The 21,111-nt window shown below is 38.6% G+C and overlaps 2 protein-coding genes across 7 annotated transcripts; one reads left to right on the forward strand and one right to left on the reverse strand.

Annotated features, from left to right (window-relative positions):
* Positions 1-9,539: 9,539 nt before the first annotated feature.
* Positions 9,540-13,229, reverse strand: LOC111250901 (bridging integrator 3-like). 3 transcript variants are annotated; one of them, XM_022806844.2, is made up of 6 exons: positions 13,040-13,229; positions 12,396-12,568; positions 11,527-11,663; positions 11,102-11,258; positions 10,403-10,563; positions 9,540-10,259 (listed from the first exon to the last, which is right to left on the reverse strand). In XM_022806844.2, exons 1-6 carry the CDS (start codon positions 13,045-13,047, stop codon positions 10,110-10,112), a joined length of 786 nt encoding a protein of 261 aa, XP_022662579.1. In that variant the 5' UTR covers positions 13,048-13,229; the 3' UTR covers positions 9,540-10,109. The 3 variants fall into 3 exon arrangements, with proteins under 3 accessions (XP_022662579.1, XP_022662580.1, XP_086845452.1); XM_022806845.2 differs by lacking the exon at positions 13,040-13,229 and adding an exon at positions 12,861-13,006; XM_086989326.1 differs by lacking the exon at positions 13,040-13,229 and adding an exon at positions 12,917-12,939.
* A 156-nt stretch (positions 13,230-13,385) lies between these two features.
* On the forward strand, positions 13,386-20,180 carry Chrac-14 (DNA polymerase epsilon subunit 3 Chrac-14). Of its 4 annotated transcripts, XR_015327821.1 has the most exons (6): positions 13,386-13,531; positions 14,399-14,585; positions 14,984-15,181; positions 15,589-15,716; positions 17,205-17,334; positions 18,733-20,180. XR_015327821.1 is itself a non-coding variant. In XM_022806846.2 (4 exons), exons 2-4 carry the CDS (start codon positions 14,411-14,413, stop codon positions 15,660-15,662), a joined length of 447 nt encoding a protein of 148 aa, XP_022662581.1. In that variant the 5' UTR covers positions 13,386-13,531; positions 14,399-14,410; the 3' UTR covers positions 15,663-15,821. The 4 variants fall into 4 exon arrangements, 1 of the variants encoding a protein (XP_022662581.1); XR_002673560.2 differs by lacking the exon at positions 17,205-17,334; XR_002673559.2 differs by lacking the exon at positions 18,733-20,180 and having other exon boundaries at positions 17,205-17,359.
* The last annotated feature ends 931 nt before the right edge of the window (positions 20,181-21,111 follow it).

Here is a 21,111-nt window from a genome sequence, read left to right on the forward strand (position 1 = left end):
GGGGGGTGGGGTGTGTGTGTGTGTACGTGTGTGTGTGTGTGTGTGTGCGTGTGTGTGTGTGTGCGTGCGCGCGTGAGCGTGTGTTGTTTTTATTGTATTTATATTGTTGTTATGGCCATTGTTACGCTGTTACTGTTGTTGTGGATCGGGGGATGTTTGTATAGCCATTAATATTTATCAAACTATAAGTGCGCTGATATCGTTTTTTAAATGGTATTGATATCTTGTCTTCGTTTTGTATGTACTATCAAGAGATCGTAGTTGTTATTACTGTAAAGGTAGTGTTTGTTTAGTGACTGGATTGGCTGAATATTTAAGTCACAATATAGTTTTATTAGGGTATGTTGTATTGCATATTAGCTAAATTGTCTGTGTCTCTTCTCTCACGACCAAATTCCTAACAACTAATTACTATGAATAAAAAAAGAAAGAAAATACAGTGCATCATACTGATTCGCGCCTTAAAAGGTTTTAGGCGGGAGGGCCGCTTGCTCCACTGCATGCTTACCTTAGAGCACCGGCAACGAGAACACCAGCAGTAACAAACCGAAGGTTACCATTTATCAGCGATTTGTATGCCCGCCCACTAACGTAACGGTTCGTTGACTTCACTATCTCAACCCGTCTCAACTGAATGCCTGCTACCACGACAAAGTCTACTGGGTCTATACAGTGACTACTGAGCGTCTCACTCTTCAGCCATTTTGCTAAATGAGCTTCTTTTCAGACTAGCCACTTCCAAGCTCAGTTTGCCCCCCATTGCGCTGTTTTGATCCCATTTAACAAATACAAAATGAAGGGTGTCATGCCTAGAAAACTAACCTCGAACTAAACGGACTATGTAATCGACTGTCCTCAGTTCAATAATCAAATCGCAGTCATCCATCAACACCAGCATCACCAGCATATTCTAATATCCATTCCTATATAATCAGCATTCCTAATATTCAAAGCATGCTTGTTATTTTAATCAAGATCAAAAAATCCTTATTTTGTAAAAATAAACACAACGATGTACGGATAATGACGTTAATTACGCATAGTGAAGAGCTACCTTACGGAAAAGGAATATATATATACACAGCTGTCATAAGCACCTAACAAAAATGCATGAAAATCCGCCACCGACCGTTAAACGGCGAGGGCACCTCATCAGCAAACAACATACCGTATATAACCCCACGATCGAACCAGACAACGTTAATAGACCGACAGACCACTCAATAAATAATACCGTCTGTCATCTGTATTGTTCAGCCCCTCTCCCCCTCGATACCCCCACTCATTCTGTTCAAATACATGTACTCCAAAGACTCCGTTGTTTTAGATTTTCTCATTTAGCTAACCTCTGTTCCTTGCCACTGCCCTCCGCACCCATGTACGTGTGTCCTGTATTTTGTTATGTCCTACCAATAAAGCGAGCCATGATGGTTTCTATTCACTCGATCCTTCGCAAGTGTCGACCTCATTCGTGCTGAACTTTAATTTATCGTTCAGCTGCGGTCAGATCTCAAGTGCACCCCCAACATCGGATCGTAACGAAAACCACAACCTTATATTGAACCACCAAATATTAGAACGGTCGCTATAAAAAAAAAAAATTAGTATACCTTGTGTACAGCTCAACCAGTTTTAACCTAACGGTGATTACCATTACTATTGCTATTATTCTTTATATTGTTATTATTAGTACGATGTTCTTGCAGTTTACTATATAATGCTAAAGTATAATGATAATACCTGCAAATAAATAATAGTAACACTACGGATGATGTATACTGCTGACATTATCCGCCCTCTACTGGACGGGAAAACAAATCAAACGAAAGTTTATTTATGTAGATATTGACTGCATCACAACGTTTTTATTACTGGATTATTGTTATTATAATAATATATTAGATTATTGCTATTACGTAAAAGGCTCGTAGACGGCCGCGGTACTCCCTCATTTGTTACTTGTGCTAAACAGCATCGCACCAAACAGAGCCGATCAAAACGAAGATGGCGATGCTGATACTGATTTTGTTGATGATTGCGACGACAACGTTGTTGTTGTTGTTGGTGATGGTGGCAAAAAAGCCCCAGGTGGTGAAGCAGTGATCCGAAAACGACAACAAAGAAAAGAAATAGCTGTCGAAGGCACCGCACCGTTTGTCCACTCAGCGGAAACTGCCGAGAGGGAGCGACCCGGCCTGGGAGAGCAGCCGTACATGAGCTCGTTCTACGAATTCAACATTGGCTCGTCGAATTCAGTGTACATATATATCAGTTCAAATCTGAATCGTTATATTTGACCGAGCTCAAGGTATAACTCCCCTTGATACGGAGCCTTTCCCATAGACTGTGCCTCCGCCACATCTCCTACTGCGTGGTGAGTAGGCAATACTATTGTTATGCCAATTAGGATTTTGATCCAGATTGCGCTCGCCCGGCGGTAGGAACAAAGCGTACGGATTTTCGGTAGTAGTTCCGCTATCGATTGTCCAACAACAGCACTAACTAACTAACTAACAAGGACAACAACGGCAACAACACAAGCACAAAACAAGCAATGTCAACAATAAACACAATAACAAAAACAGCAACAACAACAAATCAACACGATTTATTAAAGAATTCACTAAACAACTGAAAAACTGATAAGAAGACAAAGAGAACGACGAGAATAACGAAGATAGTGACATTGATGAATACAACAACAATAAATACAAACAAAAATATTAATAATAATGTGTATCATAAAGTGATTTAGCAGCAACAACAACAACAACAACAATAAACAGTAATAACTGTAAGAATAAATCATTAAGTTAAAAACGGTCTCTTCTTCTCTATACGTAAGCAGATAGAAATGCATTCGGGGGGTAAGTTAAATATTTGGTTACCTCGTATACGTTATGCTGCTTTGTGTCTTTCGGTACCTGTTAAGTTGCAGAGAAAAGCCCCTGTAGCATGCGGGTCGTATTAGATAAGATCATCGCACCGTTGCTAGGCTTCAAGTTTTAGGGGTCGCGTTATTCTATTGTGTTCTAGTCAGTAGCTTTATAGAGTGTCATAAGATACGAGCTGATGTGAAAAAATATACTCTTATCTTGCAGAAAATGCCCTAGTCAAGCAAACGATTCTTTTCTAAGCGCTCCCCTGTTACATATTTTTTCAATTACTGAAGAAAGAATTCATCCTTAGCAAACCTCCTTTGTTATTCGATGTTTGCAAAGCTGAGCCAACCCTTTTGGAGGCCTCTGCTACACGACTGATACTATTGTAGATCCCGCATAAACCCTTCTCAAATGCATAGGATATCAAGGAAACTGGTGACCTTCCATCGACCCCCACAAGCTTCAAGCGTTTACTGCAAAATACTAAGAATTCGACTCTTTCATAAATGGAGTGCACGCTGATCAGAGACGGACCTCAAACTTGTTTTGCTTTTTTTTATTTTCTTTGCAAAACGCAGTTCGCGGCTGCGGTTGTAGGCTGGAGGCGAGCAAGCAATATCATAGGTGGGAGCCAAGTGGAAAAAAAAAAGAGAATAAGGATCACTCTGACATCTGCACCCAAAGAAGTTTTCCATTTTTTTTTTTTTATACCGGAAGTGTTTAGGCGTTGAGTCATAAGCTTGCAGGCTTTTTGGCCCAGTTCACGCTGCACTGAAACAGTAGGAATTCCGCAAATTAATTGGCCGTCATATACTAAAGCAGTATAGACGACCTAAGCATCGGTTTCGTGTCGCTTTTGAGTGGAGGTAATTCAAGTCTTCAGAGTCTGTAGAATTAATGAGAGAACGTTGTGTAGAACTTACCAAGCAATAAAGAATTAAAAGGGAAAGGGAACACTAAAGACAAATCGAACGTATCTACGTCCTAACCTAAAAAAAGGAGATAAGGAGATATTGCAACGGAAAGGAAAACATCATGAAACGACACCCTCTCGGTGGCTAATACGCACCTCGTTGAGCGCGCTGCCACGGCAACCATGAGCGTGCGCCCACTGCAATTTGTTTTACTTATTTATTTATTTTTATAAATCAAGTTTTATTACTCGAAAATATAGTACACATTTATACTGGCGTTCCATAGGTTTGTCAGAGAAAAACATGCCCAGCAAGATTTAAACACCGGATATCCAACGACCGATGAATACTACCATATTATACAATATCTTAAAATAAACCACTACCAGTCTCAGTCCGTGCATCTGTTTCTTCGTTATCAAGCGTGCGCAGTAACAATTCCAAACGCGAAACTGCTTGACCTGTGCTCAGCCGCCAAAGGTCAGATCGTGCGTACTTCATTCTGGTTTCCGCGTCAAGCAGACTATCTCCCTGAAAACGACTTGGAATTACGTCTCCTTGTATCACCTAACCTAACCGTGTGCTATTGACGAGTGACTGACGACTTTTTGAGCGCTGTGGGAGTGAGAACAGTGCCGAAACGTCTGTCCAGCATATCGCACGCGAAATCAAAGCCCGCAATTGCAAGCCACTGTGCCACGATAGAACAAGGACCTACCAAGCTAAGCATGTTACGATAAAAAACAGAATGAGAAAATGTCTGCGCTCGTCATTACATCGACCTAGAAAATATACTAGAACTGAGAACGGCTGTATAACTTTCTCGAGTAATTTAAGGTGAGGTTGTGGAAGATGTTGACGACAAAATACTGGATCCCCTAAACCGCAAAGGATTGACGAGAGTTGGAATAGATTGCTGCATCATAAAGCTACAGCAGCGAAACGTGCATAATTCGTCAGCGACTCTCACCGCAGCTAAAGACGGCCATCTTAGTTTCCAGACACTCATATTCATCGGCATTCGTCCAACAATTTACAGTAGTGGACTACCTTCTTTTACCACTACACGCAACCGTAAGCGTTTACCGCCTCTATAGAAAGCGATCCGATAATTGAATGGAGTGACTTCGGCGCTGACGAAAAACCTACGCTTTCTTGGTGCAGATTCTAGCTGAATAACAGTCGATTGCGAACAGCAGTTGCGGTGAAGTCTTCGAGCGATATCGAAAGATCCTGACTATTAGTGAAGAACATGGAGAAGTTAATACTACAAATGAAGGATCTAAACGCTAGGCTTTCGCAATTCGTCTATTGTGTGCCGAGCAATCTATTCTGTTCGATCATGCTAATACCAAACGTAGAGTCTAAAAAGTTATGCTTGCAAAAAACCATTTTTGCTATGGATACCCCACTACTAAGCGCACTATCAACTGAGCAAGCTTGCTGATGCTGTCAGACAAATCAATGTACAATGGTTACTCGTCACGATGGCGCAGCTAAGCGCAGCCCGAGCTTTCGATTGACGAACACTCTATATACAGCTATGCAACGCTCTATCCCAGCAACGTGTCGCAACGCTTAATGCGCGAAAAAAAAGCCAGTATGGAAGGATCATAGCGGGCAACCATGATAGCACATAGCCTTCAACCATTTGGTGAGGCACCGGGTACCGCTTCACTTAACGCTTATATATCGGTTGGCCTGAGCGTCAAATTGTTGCCCCATCTTCGGTTTCATCGAGTTGCGATGTCAATGAAGGATATCATGAAGGTGCACATTGTGGTAAGTCTCGTCAACAAAGACCTATCATTATGCCAGTTCCTACGGTAAGATCTGACTGACGACCACCGTTACTCGGGAAGACACGCTAAGTGGTGTTGTCATAGCAGCGACTCTACTTATCACATCTACGGGCGCACATAAATTAAGCGATTCGCTATACCATACCGATATGTTAACGAGCTTCGCCACGCTGTCTGAGGCTAGCTTATTCATCAAAGAGATCGTAACTTGGCCAATCTTAGCAAATTGGAAAGCTAATTCGTCGGGTTTCATGGACTATCTCAAGAATTGGCGAGTGGAGTCAGCTGAGGCACTGTGTCCCTCAAGGTAGTCGAAATCATCTGGTCCCCGATTGCTGATCATCTTCGCGTACAGCCAACTTCGCCCGCGAGCTCAAAAGCCCTCACATTTTTACACGTCACTAAGCGCATAGCATTGATCGTCTGTCAAATTAACCAGATGGCTACTTCAGTGGTTGCAGCATCAATCGTTAGAATGACACCCCATAGCTTTCAGTAAGCCACTCAAAGAATTACTCTCTTTTCCAGGATACGAAGGAGGAGTACTACCTTCACGGTTTCGGCAATAAATTCAGAACGGCCTATGCTGCCGTCACTACAGGCAATCTGCACTGATGGCATTTCTAGTGGCCACCTCCTGGTTAGCTCTGAGGAAGGTACTCACGCTGCAGTGCCTGAAAGTGATCGTTTGTTTGTCTTATGTCAAGGTCGATAGAATCACTATACTGACTGTAATTATACTAACTCACCGACCACCTGCTACTGCTGTTCATTGAAGCCATCTTTGTGCTGTAAAGGGTTCGTTTATAATCGTATTTCTGAGATCAGCTTCGAAATCGCTTCCCGAGGGTGTCGAATACTTTTAATATCGCAACACGTAATAAATCCACATCAAAGCGTGTTGCGAATAAAGAGTGGTGGTCACGCTGAGAACGGCTGAAACTTTGACCGTAAGATAGGTTTTACAGAAGACTATGCTCCGTCGAGAATCCAGAGCTACCGAATATCACCTGCGATACTGATGTTTTCGTTATTATTTACCCTAATCGAAATGCATTTAGCCGTATCGATACTGCAAAGAAGAAGTCGCTAGATCCACGTCCGTGGCATTTGACTTCAAGCTACGCCAATCTGCAAGATTGGCGTAGCTTGAAGTATTAAGTATTAAGTGGAGGTAGCAGAGTTACTTCGCAAACAGGGTTTGATGGCGATTACGACTGGCGATCAAGCACCAGCGAACTTAGCAATTGTTGCGCCCGCATCATTTAGCGAGAATGCTGGAATATGATAGAAAAGTATGCATATTTTGGTTTCGCCCATTAGTACTTCCGAGATAAGAACAGTTCCATATAATGTTATCATCTTACATCACTACAGAACAAATGCACCCTTCGGTATTAACACTATCCTTTTATCAGTCCGACGCCGGCAAATGGTGAAGTCGATTTTCCATCATTGTTTCATCTGTTGGAAAGCGCATGATAGTACGGTGACCATGACCCAGTTCCGCTGTCTATAACGTTCGTCCCCGTCACGCTCCTTGGCAAAATGGCTCTAAAAAAAAAAAGCCGGGTTACAACCTTTAAGGTAAATCTAACAAAGACTCCGATCTTGGCCGATCTTTCATTTGTTCTAAAGAACTTCGTACAGTTGTTTTGAAACTCGTTGCAATCATTACCAATTAGCCGTTCAAATTTACGTCAGGCAAACTGGATATACTTAGGGAAATCACGCTAGCCTATCTTGGTCGCGGAGGCCCCTGCCTACCAGCGCTTGGCTCAGCTGTTCCGGCCGACAAGTGACAAGTCCAAACAAACAGTGTTGTAACATCTGATTCGTCTGTTCTTCAGTTGCACTCGTCACGTACAAATTATTTCAAATCGCTATCCATACGATCGTACCGCAAATCTCTTCTTTAGGTACGACAGCCGAGAACTACTATTCAAAATGGAGATGTTTGCTTGTTAAAAAAGACGATGTTCCGAGGCTCAAATGGAACCTCATGCTCGTACAGTCTTACCATGGTGAAATATGGACTTGAACATTTAAAAAAAATTAATTAAATTTTTTAGGAAAACTTAACCCATCACGTCGTACAACTTCTTCAAGAATTCAAAATAAGCCATCACCAAACGATTCGTTGCTAATTCATCGAATTAAGATTGTGAAAATTTTGTAATCACTGAAATTTTGTTTTCAATTAATTTATAGAATGAAGACGCCTGTGAACCACGGTTACGCTTAAGAAGTCGAGAAGCGTGAAGCTGTTTCACTTTTTTCACCCTGGCGACATTCATACACGAGTCATAACGAACGATGAGTCCAGATGAGGCTATCTTAGTGTCCCAGTCCCCCGTCCATGGATACAAATAGTATCTTTCTCAGTACCTACTAGTGAAGGCAGGCGTATAATATTTTTCGGTATAACAGCTAAGCAAGACCCGGAAAGTTTGATATGTATTAATCATGCGCAATTCAGAGGCCAGCGAAACACTAACGCAGCATGAAGGATCGCTGTTCTTCCTTGCTGTCCCTTATTGAATTATATTTATTATACCGCACGGTAATTTTTTAATGTAGACACCCAAAAACAAGGCAACATCGGAATTTTATTACGGGAAACAATTAGCGATGAATTTGTCCAAAGGTAAACAAGGAATACCTCTAAACAAACAGTAAAAAGTGTGCTAGATACTATCATTAAGTCCAAAATAAATTATCTGTTCAGTGAAGTTATACGAGATGACATGCTCCGTGTGTGTGATAAAAACGTTATGCTAGGGCCTTAGGGCATCTTTGCACTCAACTGCATAGTCGCGTCTCTGTGTTGGCATGGGTTCAACCAAATCAGCGTAGCATATTCAATGGGAAATCTTCCACGGCTCTCTTCGACTCTCCGTAGGATAGTTAAACTCCACAGCAGGTTTCATTGTTTCCTTCAATTCCCTAATTGAATTAGAACTTTCGTAAAGTAATACAGTTCTCAGGTGATTAAAAATGCTGTCTGATCTCTAAAACAAACATAACTCCACTATATCTGAGATCATGTATATTCCTCGATGAATATTTTCCTTAGTAATTTATTAGATGCTGCTGAAATTAAGTTTTAGCTCATGCGAACCATATTGATAAAAGCAAGATTACTTCTCTATGAGTTCCAAATGCGTCGTGACCTAGAATGGTGAAGTCATAAACCCAAAAATATCATTTGGACTCGTATAACACAGGAAAGTGCAGTGTGCTAGCTTGAGCAAGAAGATTTTTGCGTTATACCTATATAAGTGCTTTTTGATATATATGTGTGTATATATATATATATATAAATAGATAAAGATTTATCTTAAGTACTTTGATCATAACTGTGTGACACAATAATAAACTTCGTATTGTAACAACTGATATTTTTCGCAAAAAAAGTTTTTTTTTACTGTCGAGGGTTTTGAAACTAATGCTGGTTATCTCTCAGCCTTTCTCGGATACCTTTTCAATTCTTCCACATGACAGCCAATTGTCTCATGTCAACACTTTTCTTCCGCAGTGCCAGACTCTGCTCTACTGCAGGTAAACTTAATTATTTTGGAGCCTTTGTAGTCTTTATTGATACTTTTTTCCAAAACTACGATAAAAAAAAAGATACTTTTTAATGACCCAAACCTGTGATTGCACTTTACTGGCGCATAAACGTACGTAGTAATTTAACTTTTACAAAAACGCACAGGCATATGTAGTGAAAAAAATCGTTTTTACACACTCCATTTCGAGGCTGTGGTATCGACTAAAATTTTTTTACGTAAGAAAAAATCTGGTTATCATTTTTGAAGGTAGAATTGATTTTTCCCAAAATAATCATTAAGTCCCACAGAATATTTTACGATCGCTTGATACACCTGAGGGGTACCTGTGTGGGAGGAATAAGCACAGAATAAAAACAAAGCCTCGAATCAACTCAAACTCGCTTTATTGTTTCTCCATTTTTCAGTATTATTTTGACAGATTGTGTGCGCGCAAGTTTCGCGAACATGTTTGAGGTCAGCAGTGGTACCGTATTAAGTATTGAGGTACATTGAGCGAAACCTTGAATTTTTTTACTTAGCAATAGCATAAATACATCTCAGTCACAAATCGTTAACAGAGTATATACATATAGATCTATAGTATACATAGATAATTACAAAATAGTATTTGTTTAAAAAAAACTAAGTGATATTTCTATTTGGAAACGGTGCAACTTTCAAGCAAAAAATTCTACCGACTCAACAAATAATTAAGTATTTTCAGAAATTGATACAAACTGGAACAATGAATTACCTTAGAACGTTGTGGTAATTAATAAAACCTTCAATATACTACCAAGTGCGATTTATCAAGAACAATACACCAACAATGTAAAGTCGTTGCAATGGGCTTCGCAGACGCTAAGACACACCTCCCTTATGCAATATAGATTGTTAAAAAACAGTGACGCTAAAACTTGATGGTGTCAAATATATTTTACCTAACCTGTGGGATCCTTAGTCCGACCCGGCAACAATCGATAAAGATTTTATAGCGTTGAGTTTGTCGCGATGGTATTGCGAGGTTTCTGCGTCCGAACGGCAGCTCTTGTTTAGTGAAGGAAAGCATTTCTGGAGACGGCTGGTTGCCTCGCCCCAGTGGACCGTCTGTAAGTAATGTTAAATATTGGTGGTTTACGCTGAGTGAGTGCGCGAGCGACACCGTGAAATACTGACATGTTCCTCAGAGATAAATATAATAGGAACACAGCTACATGCATCCCCTGAAAAAACGCATACATAAATAATACCTGCGATAGAATGAGTGCGTGTAAGCACGGCTGTATATACTCGACGCGATGTTCATATATTGCTGGCAGTTCGGAACGCAATAATGTGTTCTGAGCCTCCAACTCATTTGCCAGTATCTCGACTTGACGGCGCGACTCCGCAAGCTTGGCTATGTTATTTCCTGTCGTTTGAAGATAATTATTTTAACATAAGTCTGTGGACAAACCTCACTCTCCGACTCAATTCTGCGTCGCCGAAGTACGATACACACGGCAGAATGCTTCTCAAATGCTAAGGACAGTTGGCGTACGCACATGCTTGTATGTAAGAACTGTTACTACTACTAACGGGTCTGCTTTGACACTTATTGTCAAACAAATATGCCTAACTTTCTTGAAAGCAAAAGTGAGTATCTTCATATTTTATTTACTAATTATTGCTTAGGCTTTTCATGCATCTATAACCGTTGTCATGTTATGTAGGTCTGAACTAGGAATGGTTAGTAAAATGCTCTCGGCAATTTATTTGCATACAAGACACCTGATTCCAAAACGCAGAGTTCAAGCTAAACCAGTGCATCTCGTAATTTAAAACTTTTAATCAAAGACACTCTAGAATAGTTTATTCATGAACGTTTTTCTCAGAAAAGGCAAATATATTGTCAATGTTCGTCTTTATGTTAGACCCACGTATTAGCACAGCCCAGTTGCCAGACCCACCAGTGGCCTCCTTGGTCTCCAATTTTGCGACTTTTTGCACCATCCGGAGATGTTCCTGCACGAGTTGATCCCTTTTTTTGACGGCTGCTTGAACATCAGGGAACGTGCTCTGATATCGTTTCATCGGATCCACTAGACATCGTCGCACAGCTATTACCTAAAATATATTAAAAGTTGTTTATAGAATATCCAAAATGAAACATTGAAAGCACAGAGTTTGCATTCTTGGTAAGTTACAAACGATATTCATCGAACACTAAATACAATAATCGTTAGAAATGACATATATTTCCTATTAGAAAGCACAAAAAGGTCGTTAATTACTGCCTCAGTCAGGGTGGTGGAAGCGTTCGTTTATGTGTGTTCTTTTGAGATAAGGGAAAGCCTTTAGAAGAATTAAACAATGAATAGCGATCTATTCATACGTGATCGTCGACAGCTTGATCCATCTCCGACGCGTAGCATAACCATTCCTCGATCGTGCGCCGTAAATCATCGTGTTCTTTGCAGAAGTCGTCATTTACCATGTCACCGCACAGTTTCTTTTCCGACTGATACAGTGCTGCAAAAACATGCATAGGCAAAATTCACAAACATACAGTTATATACTTGATAGATTAAATTGGTATAGGCTGATAATATCAACACTGTCAACAAGAGAATCGTTAAATCAAAGGCAGCAAATAAATCTACCTAACATTACCTTATAAACATGGACTATTTGCTGTGAAAACGACTGTCAAAGTATACTCCAGCAAATACATCATTTTCAAAGGTACTTTCCCATTACGTAGCCGCAAGTAGTGTTCACTAATTTGTTTTATGAGGCAAGCAATCTTACTATTTACTAAACCACATAATCTGCTAGCGTTCTGAAAAAAATAGCGCGGGATATATAAATAGCTATACAAGATATGAAGCAAAGGTTTTTCTCTCTATTTAGTATCCATCTCGCAGAGCATACTTAATTTTGACGTAAAAAATCCACTACATAAATCAGGCTACAGGTTGAGTCGAACTTTATTGTCCAGTCGGATGAACGTTGCACCCTTCGTCCATACGCGAGTTCGCGCTATATATTCACGCTGTCTTTTTAAATGCTCAGTTTTTTTTTTTAAATAAAATTAACAGCTTATACAAAGCGCAAACCAAGCTGGACAAAAGTTCACTTCGCACGAAAACAGTTGGTGTCTCCATTTTTCTAACGAAACGTAAGAATAACATGTTTGGCAATCGAATTTGAAAAAACTTAACTGTGATTTTCCATGATAACAACGACAATAATGATACTAACCGAGCATCATATCCTCGTACTTTTTGGCACTTTTGTGTAGCTTCTTTGAATTTACTTCGAGGCGGTGATACCGTGACACAATCTCATCAACCGAATCCATTGGAGCTTCCCATTCAGGACTCGTGGGCGTATCCTTTCCACTTGGTCGCGCCGAGAGCCGCTTCAATGGGTTCCTAAATTAGAAAAAAATGAAAATACGACTAATTCGCTTCACAACTGCTGTCTTTTTGCGGACTTTAAGCAGTTTGCTCTATTGGTTCCTACAGCTGTAGTTCCAGAAAATTTATCTAGAAAATTCATTCAATGGATAATTAGTTTAATTAGTCTTGCGGGTAAAACAAATAGCTTTATCGAGAATTCAACGAATATTGAATAACATGATGATAAAATTATTTTTCTTTCAAGTTGTCCTTTGCAGAGTTAAGCCACACATTTTTATAAAGTTGAAAGGTAAAGAGCACATACTACATTTTTTTTAGAGGTTTCGTGTCAGCCCTGGGTTTAAGAGATTATATATTTACCCGATACATTATTATTAATAATTGAACCATCTCAAATGATGTATTACAGTGATAGTCTTTCTATTTTAAGTACAATCAGAAAAACTCGGAACCCGGTTACGGCTGCTATGCAGAAGAACTTACCAATTCATTGCGAGACGAGAGCTTGATGATCTACTGGAACGCCAAACAATTCGCGGTTACACTACTTAGATTTGTCATTATATCATGTTAGGTAGAAGATTTTGATAAGTTTCATGGAGAGACCATATGGAATTGCTTTTATTTACTTCCACTGCACTGCACGAACATGGCGAGCACCCGGAAATTCTATGCGGGGTACACATAACAATATATATCTCACAGAATTGTGCATTTTTAAGCGCCTATATGCAGCGACTTTTGCACTTCCGATGTGTATTTTGTGTGTGTGTGTTGTCTTCGGTGCCAATCAAACAAATGTACCTAACGGAAAGCCGTCACTTCCGGGTGCAGCGAACATCAAAAGATTACTGATCTAAAAGGAGCATTGTTTTGATTTAGTCCCGCCTTTTCAGAATGTTCGAAAAGTTGCGCTCGCAATTTAATGACTAAAGTAGTTTATTACAGAATTCCTACTTCTCAATTTATCGTCTTGTAAGTAGGCCAAAATTTGTCTTCCGATTTTGGTAAATGGCATTAGCATGGCGTAAGTTGATAGGGTGTTTTGTTGCCAGTGTGGTGAGCAGTTTCGAAATGTCTAACAAGGGAGACCTGGTTTTAGCCGTCTAATTATTGCCCGCCACTTAACCGCTTTTATCATTATCAAATGAATAAAATATTTCTCTGAATATTCATTCGATTGAAAAGCGAATCTTATGATACGCTTTAGACTGAAAACAAGGCTGCAAATTGATCGTTTCAAAGACTACGAAAAGCTAACTCTACATATTACATGAGAAACTATTGATTTAAGTGATTGGGCTTATATTTAATTTAGGTAGATTTCTATTTTTCGCTTGAGTAAATTTTAGTCACAGGGTTTTTCTGTCTCATTTGACTGTACGAAAGATAAAACGCTGCGCATTTCAACAATGAATCACTCTACTTTTAAATAATATAGAAGAATGAGCGAAGTATATGAATACAATAAGAAGTTTATGCATTATCATACTAGATGCTAGGTAGGATGACCCAACAAAACCTAGAGGTCGATTTGTTTTACATTTTTTCAAACTCAACTATAGTAAGTTAGCTTAATGTCAAAGCAGTTGTTTTAAATTTAATAAACTTCACGTCGAATCCACCTATCTTCTTTATACTACTTCGTACTAAACGCACACGCGGTTAGTATGTGCGACGGATGGCCAATGCAGAGCTGCTCGTTACGAAAAGCCTGACAGCAGAACAATTTTGTTCAACTTATATCGAAATATGTATGCTTGACTTAAAATGACCTCTCCATAATTGATTTTTTGAAATTTCATTTCATATTATTCATTTTAATATTTTCCGGGTATTCAGGATTCGATAATAATGGCTGAACGGCCTGAAGACTTTAACCTTCCTGTATCGGTAGTTGCTCGTCTGCTCAAGGAATCGCTGCCCGAAAACGTGTCCGTATCGAAGGAGGCTCGGGCCGCTCTTGCAAAGGCAGCATCGATTTTCGTTCTCTACTCTACCTCACTTTCAAACAACTTCGCCAACAAAAGTATAATAACAATAATTTAATTTTTTTACAGGGCCTAAGCTACAACTTCCATGTGTACCATAAATCGACTCACGAACACGGTTACTGATTTGAGCAGACTACCGTTGTTCTTGAATAGGCTATTTGCTTTGTTATTGGATATTTAGTAACAGCATTAACTTGTTGCTTAATTCGTAACGAGGAACGATGAAGAGCTCCTATCTATTCGTAAAGATCCTGTCTACCCAATGTCTAGACTCCCATCTATAAAAAGACTACACCTATTTATTTTTTTCCGTTGAGGTGTCGACACACCTGCATAATGCAAAAATGATTCCACAGAACATTAGGCCTACATGATGTCTTTTAATTTCTTGCTAAATGAAGCACAATTTCGGGAAACAATTTGTATGTTACAGGTAAGCGCAAGATGGTTTCTGGGCAGGATGTTATGGCAGCAATGGAAGATATGGAACTAGAAGCGTTCAAGCCGCAACTGGAAGAAGCGTTAGAAGCTTTCCGAAGGGATAAGAGCGCCAAAAAGGATAAAAAAAAGGCTAAAGATGGGACGACAAAAAATAGTTCCGGCGACGGCCCCGTTGAGGCAAAGTTACAAGGTTTGTGACTAGGAAATTTGTTGCTTTTTATTTATTTTATAGAAAACTATTGTGTAGCAGTTGAGGTGGATCAAGATCAGTCTATCTATACACAGAGACAACCCACAATATTCGAACGTTATTAGTTCTTTGCTGCCTTAGTTCTGCCAAATTTTAAAATTTTCTTCCATATCGACCTTTGGCCTAGCGAGTGCCTTATAACTTCCGGCTTTTTAGCTTTTTATAACATATCTAGGAGAGCTATAGAGGGGGGCGCGCTCTGTTTCATAGCCACGTATCCTCTGTATGTGTGTCAAAAGTAATAAAATGTCTGATAACTTCAGGCCGTTCGCTAATAGGTTGCTGATGAAGTCGCCTGATAGAGTATGATTATTAGTAATTTTATTTCGCTATTTTTTGCTTTCTAGATAATAACAATGATGTTGAGATGGCAGAAGATGCAAACAGTGATCAGGATGCGGCAGATCAAGACGACGACTGAAACCGGTTGCACGGACGCTACGAATAAAAAATTTGAAAAAGTCTCTGGAACCAGGTAGGACTGTATAGAACATCTTGGGAACAGGCATGGCATTGCGTTGTATATAATGAAACGACTTGTACACACAAAATAAATAATCATCTCATCTGTGCATAAGCATTCATGTGTTTTCAAAAGTTTCTATTTCAGCAGTTCTTAAGCATCAAATAAAGGAAATTCTAACCAACTAAGTACATATATCTAATGATGTGCAACAAAGCTTTCTGAGAGCAACTGTCCAATCAACGTCAGTAAACTTTTCCATGATTTTTTTTTGTGTGAGAATGTGATTATCCTATGCTTTGGACATCTATCCCTTTCTTATCGTACGTCTGTCGGTTTCTAAAATATCTATTAGATGGAGATCATCAAAGGCTGTATACCTGAGTCGACCAGCGACCTTTTCTTCTTCTAAATTTCTTACTTGATGAGAACGCTCTGTGTTGATTTAAGACCCTAGACGGTAGGATCAGTCAGACACGATTTTACAACAAGCATGTTTCCGTACCTTTGCATTACGGAATTTTCATTGGAAGCCATGTAGTTTCAATCTGTTGCGTTTTTCAACGCTTCAATTAATTTCTAATTGCTGGCGCTGTGTCTTTTGCTACTCCAGCATAGTCATGATATTATTAATTATAATATCATGAAAAATACAGATAGAGTAAACCGCAGTTGCTCCAACTGCAGGCTTTGTTTGATTTAAAGACTATTTGCACAGTGAGTAAAACATTTACCATTGAAATTCGTAGATTATTTAGGAACCTTCTAAAGGAGCATCTGGCTTTTGGCAGCATAAGTAACTGAGGTTGGCGTATGCTATAACGGCGTACGATGCTAGGTCATACAATACGTCCCTCGGCCAATGTCACGAAGATTGCCTCTATTGGCACTAAGAAATCTAATAAAATCTGATGTACTCCGTGGCCGGACAACAAATCCACAAAGGCAGATTTTTTTACGAGGTTGCGGAAACTCCATAGCGATTCCCTTGCGTTGTATCCCAGTCTATGTTTTTTTTTACAGATAGACAGTATAAGAGTACTTTTCCATAAGTAGTGATCGGACATAGAAGGCTTAGAGAGTGGCAACTGTTTCGCAAGTAGATAATTTAATCACCTTAAATTTTGTTCTCAATGAAAATACGTATAATGTGGGAAAAAATATTCCAAGGTATGCCTCACATTTATTATATATATATTAGATACATTATAAATTATTCATCTTCAAAAATGATGAATTGTGTCGGTCAATTATCTAAATACTTTTTGCTTACTTAGTAAAAAGGAACCAGTTTTGAAAATATGATATATTATAGCACTGGAATGGCGTTTTCGCTTATTTGTTATATTGCCATCTGAAGACAATGTTATCCATGCCGAAAGTTTTCCCATTTGGCTCAAAAGACCATTCAACCTCTTCTTCCTTGAAGCGTTTGGCTATCTAACCACGATACTAGACTAAATTAAATATGCTAATGCAGAGTTTTTTTTTTTTTTACAGGACCGTTTCGATTTTTCCGAACCCCCAAAGTCTAGACAGATTACAAGAACCGTAGGGTTCCGGGTGTATCTTGATCTGATGGAAACCATCGTTCGATATATTTATTTTTATGTATTAATGTATTAATATGGTAATTACTTTTATGAGCAATATAATTTAACTTGTTTTTTCTCAGCTGTTTTAGTTTTGGGTACAATTTCTCTCATCATATCAGTATGCATACAAATCTGAGTCAACGGCTTCCACGAGGGATGAATTTGCATATGATAATGATTTCGTGATAAGACTTAGTAATCGTTAGTTGAACTAGGGGTTTGGAAGGTTGAGTTATATGTTACTTGGAGGCTATTCCCTATTTTGTTGAAAGTTATTTTTATGTGTAATGGTTGTCCATTAATGATCACGTTAAGCTAAGCGCTCAAGAGTAAATCGCTAAGCATAGATACCATTTTTGCCAATGGTTGACATACGATGAACTACTACTGCCTTCTTTTTCAAATTCAAGTAACCCTTGTAATTCATTCATTCTCGTTGTTTCTATGGTTATCGATGGCTGCTACCTCAGATCAAGGTTTTTCGATAGTTTGAATAACAAATGCTAAAAACACCTTATATGTGTATATTGATTCAAGCAATGACGGGTTTTTAGTTTCGAAGGTGAACAGTTTAGGTAAAACTGTTCACCTTCGAAGGTTAATGTCGATCCCGTAAATTTCATAATCGGAACAGTTTGTTGTGGTACAAATGCTAATATTTTCTTTCTGTTAAATCGCTGGTTGATGGAATTTTACGTTACGAAAGATATTGCCTTAAAGAAAGCCCAGGGTAAGCGATTTTGCCGAGCAGGTCGTGCTTCAGTTAAAAAGTTTGCACTTCTTGACCGAAGAGAGTCCGTACAGGTCAAATAATCGTTGTCCATTCTTAAAGCGCTTGACTTCGATGCAGGGAGGATCTCTAAGTTTTTGTCATGACCAATTTTTTAGCAAAGGCTGTTGGAGGCGATAGCGGTGTAAACTCGGGCTTCGGCTCAGGTCCCGCCCAGATAAAAATTGTTGTAATTTGCTGCTCCCATTGTTAACGAGTGGATTGCTACTTCGGCTTTGTTTTGGTTCCGAGGACATCGGTTTTACACTTTCGTTAGGAAAGGTTTGCTCCTTTAAAGTTCTTTTTTATCCGAAAAGATGCTGAACCAAGTATCCTATTAAAACCTTCGGTTTGATCGAGGGGAGCGCTCAACTTTTCTTTTATTGCAGAAAGCTAAATACATTTTTGTAAGTTTTTGTTTGTGTCTGGTTGTTATTAACCATCAGTCATCTGTTAGCATTCGAACTAAAGATATTTTAACGACGTAAGAAATAACTATTCTGTTTACCGAAATCGTTGCGCAATACAATAGCGATAAGTGGTATGCTAATGGCTGGTCCGAACCATATCTATGCTTTACTACTTTAGTAACACTTTAATCAAAGCTATATGCATATTCGCTCTACTAGATATATAACATAGGCATATTTTCATTCGTTTTCAGAACGTCAGATGTTTGGGGTAATTCAGATCAATGTTCATGGCGGTAACAAAGTCCCGATAAAAGTAGCTTTTTTTTTTTTTTTTTTTTAAACTATGGTCATCATTATAGTATTACGATGGAATTACCAATGTTGAGTGTGTGTCGATTAAGTCGTTTGCCGAATGGGAGATTTGGCTAGTATATACCTATACACGAGCAAAGCTTGATCAGCTTTCCGTCTATAAACTGATACGATACCTGAAACGAAACAACTTATATATGACCAGTAGCTAAATGCAGTTTAATGACGCGTTATATATACAGACTCCTGCACAGGGGGCATTCAAGCGAGCTACGTACGCAAACATGTAGCCTATCAGTTGACTATGTATAGTGAAAATAAGTTAAATTGACTGTAATGGCAGTTATCTTTGACGCTGCAAATTGCATGAAAGCTAAAGTTTTCGTTGATTAAACGTTTTTCAAAACATTACACAACATATTTTTCAAGTTATATGTATAACAAAAAATAGTTTACCGAATTCTGAAATAACGTAGTGTGTTTGAAAATGTTTGTTAGTATTTTTTTTTAGTTCTTTTTAGTAGGAATTATTTTTGCCGTTAATAACATTTTCCTTATGAAATTAACATCAGCCTTGCTGCATCTAGAATACATAAAGAAATAATCCTAGATTATTTCTTGATGTGGCACAGCGTCTCTAATGGGGCGACTCGTATTGAACGTATCTCCTTGTCACCGTATGGATGCAGCGGCAGAGTTACCGTCTTCGCAGCTCCTTCTGCGCCCGTTCATTTACTGTTATTTAAAAAAAAAAAAAACTTTTTTTTTTTTAGAAAATTCGTGAGAGGTCTATGTTAGTGCACTATCGGCTACATGAAAAAAATGGCAAAGTATAGTAGTTAACAGAAATGTCGTTATTACATGCGTATACCTGGTTAGCAATACTGATCTTAGACAACCACTCAGTCAGCCGATATTAACAACGCTTGCCTTATCAAAATAGTTTAGTATCGAATCAAATATTTTTAATAAAATCTCTGAAAAAAGTAAATAAAAAAAATAACAATAATGAACCTACTTTCCTCGCTAATCCGACGCTAATGGATTATATACTCTAATTATTTAAAGACAGCCCAAACAACCTATTCCTGTCCTAGTCGGTATATACAGATATAACTAATGAATGTAAAACTGGTTGACACGTTAGAAGTACACATCTATTACAGGTTATATGTTTTTCTTTAAACTGACAGCGTAAAAGCTGCACTTTTAGATAAAGAAAATTTGAAATTATACTTGCCATACACAGCTAGGGTTCAAGGAGTGATAATTACATCACACATAAACGTGTGTCTCGTACGTGTGCAATAGATTCACGGTGGCCTCTGTAGTGCCATCTATGTTGGTGTGCAGAAAGATGTGTTTCAAATAATAATGTTCTGTTGAATGTATACAACTCTTTTTTTCCGTTTTTGTAATAATAGTAAAAAGAGTAAATCGCGAAAATAAACAAGTGGAATATATATATATATATGGAAACATGCTAAACACGTTGTTTGGCTGTGTAAAAATTCAAATTCAAATCGAAGGCGGTTTATTGACCGGAAATTCAACGAAGAAAGAACATCTTAGCTGACCATTTTGCATGATTTTGCGGTATTTCAACGAGAGCCTATTGTTGCCCAGCGAATGAATGGCTTGTCTTCGATTAGCTCTGTACAAACTTAATTCAATCTTGTTTCAGACAATGTAAGGCCTACTCGATAGCTACGTTTAAAAAGTCTTACGAACTTTGACTGGGTTTCACCTCCCATGTGTGTATGTTAAAAAATTAACGAAAATTTCAAAGGAAGACTGAGATGTTGCAATAACATTAGCGAAAAAGAATTCTATTAACAATATATTTGTATGAATAATTAACTTAGCATGAGTCAACAAAATATCGCGCTAACTTCCCCATTAGTTAATTACTTTCTGAATGAATGCGGTGTGCATAACCTTATTATTTTGATTGAATGTCTGATAGGACAACTAAATCAATAGCCACTGGCCATCGATAAGTTAAAAAGCTGAGCACTTTCAGCTTTTTTTTTTCATTTTCCGTGTTCAGAACTTCCCATGAAATTCTGTGCCGTTAGTCGATCACTTAATTAATTAAGTGATCAGTTAAGGGATTTCATAATTAAGGAAGCACATTTAGTGGGAACGATTCAGTATTACTGAAAGTCATGTTCAGTGCACAATGGCGACGTGCAATTCATCATTCCAAATGTATAAAAAATGATTGTACATTGAACATACCAGAAGTGGCCCTTTTCCGGATGAAAAAACTCTTTACGCATTTTTTAAATCAATAATAAGATACGGGCCGTAAGGGA

Source organism: Varroa destructor, unplaced genomic scaffold (genome assembly GCF_002443255.2).
Source record: "Varroa destructor unplaced genomic scaffold, Vdes_3.0 BEIS01000005.1, whole genome shotgun sequence".
Taxonomy (NCBI): Eukaryota; Metazoa; Arthropoda; class Arachnida; order Mesostigmata; family Varroidae; genus Varroa; species Varroa destructor.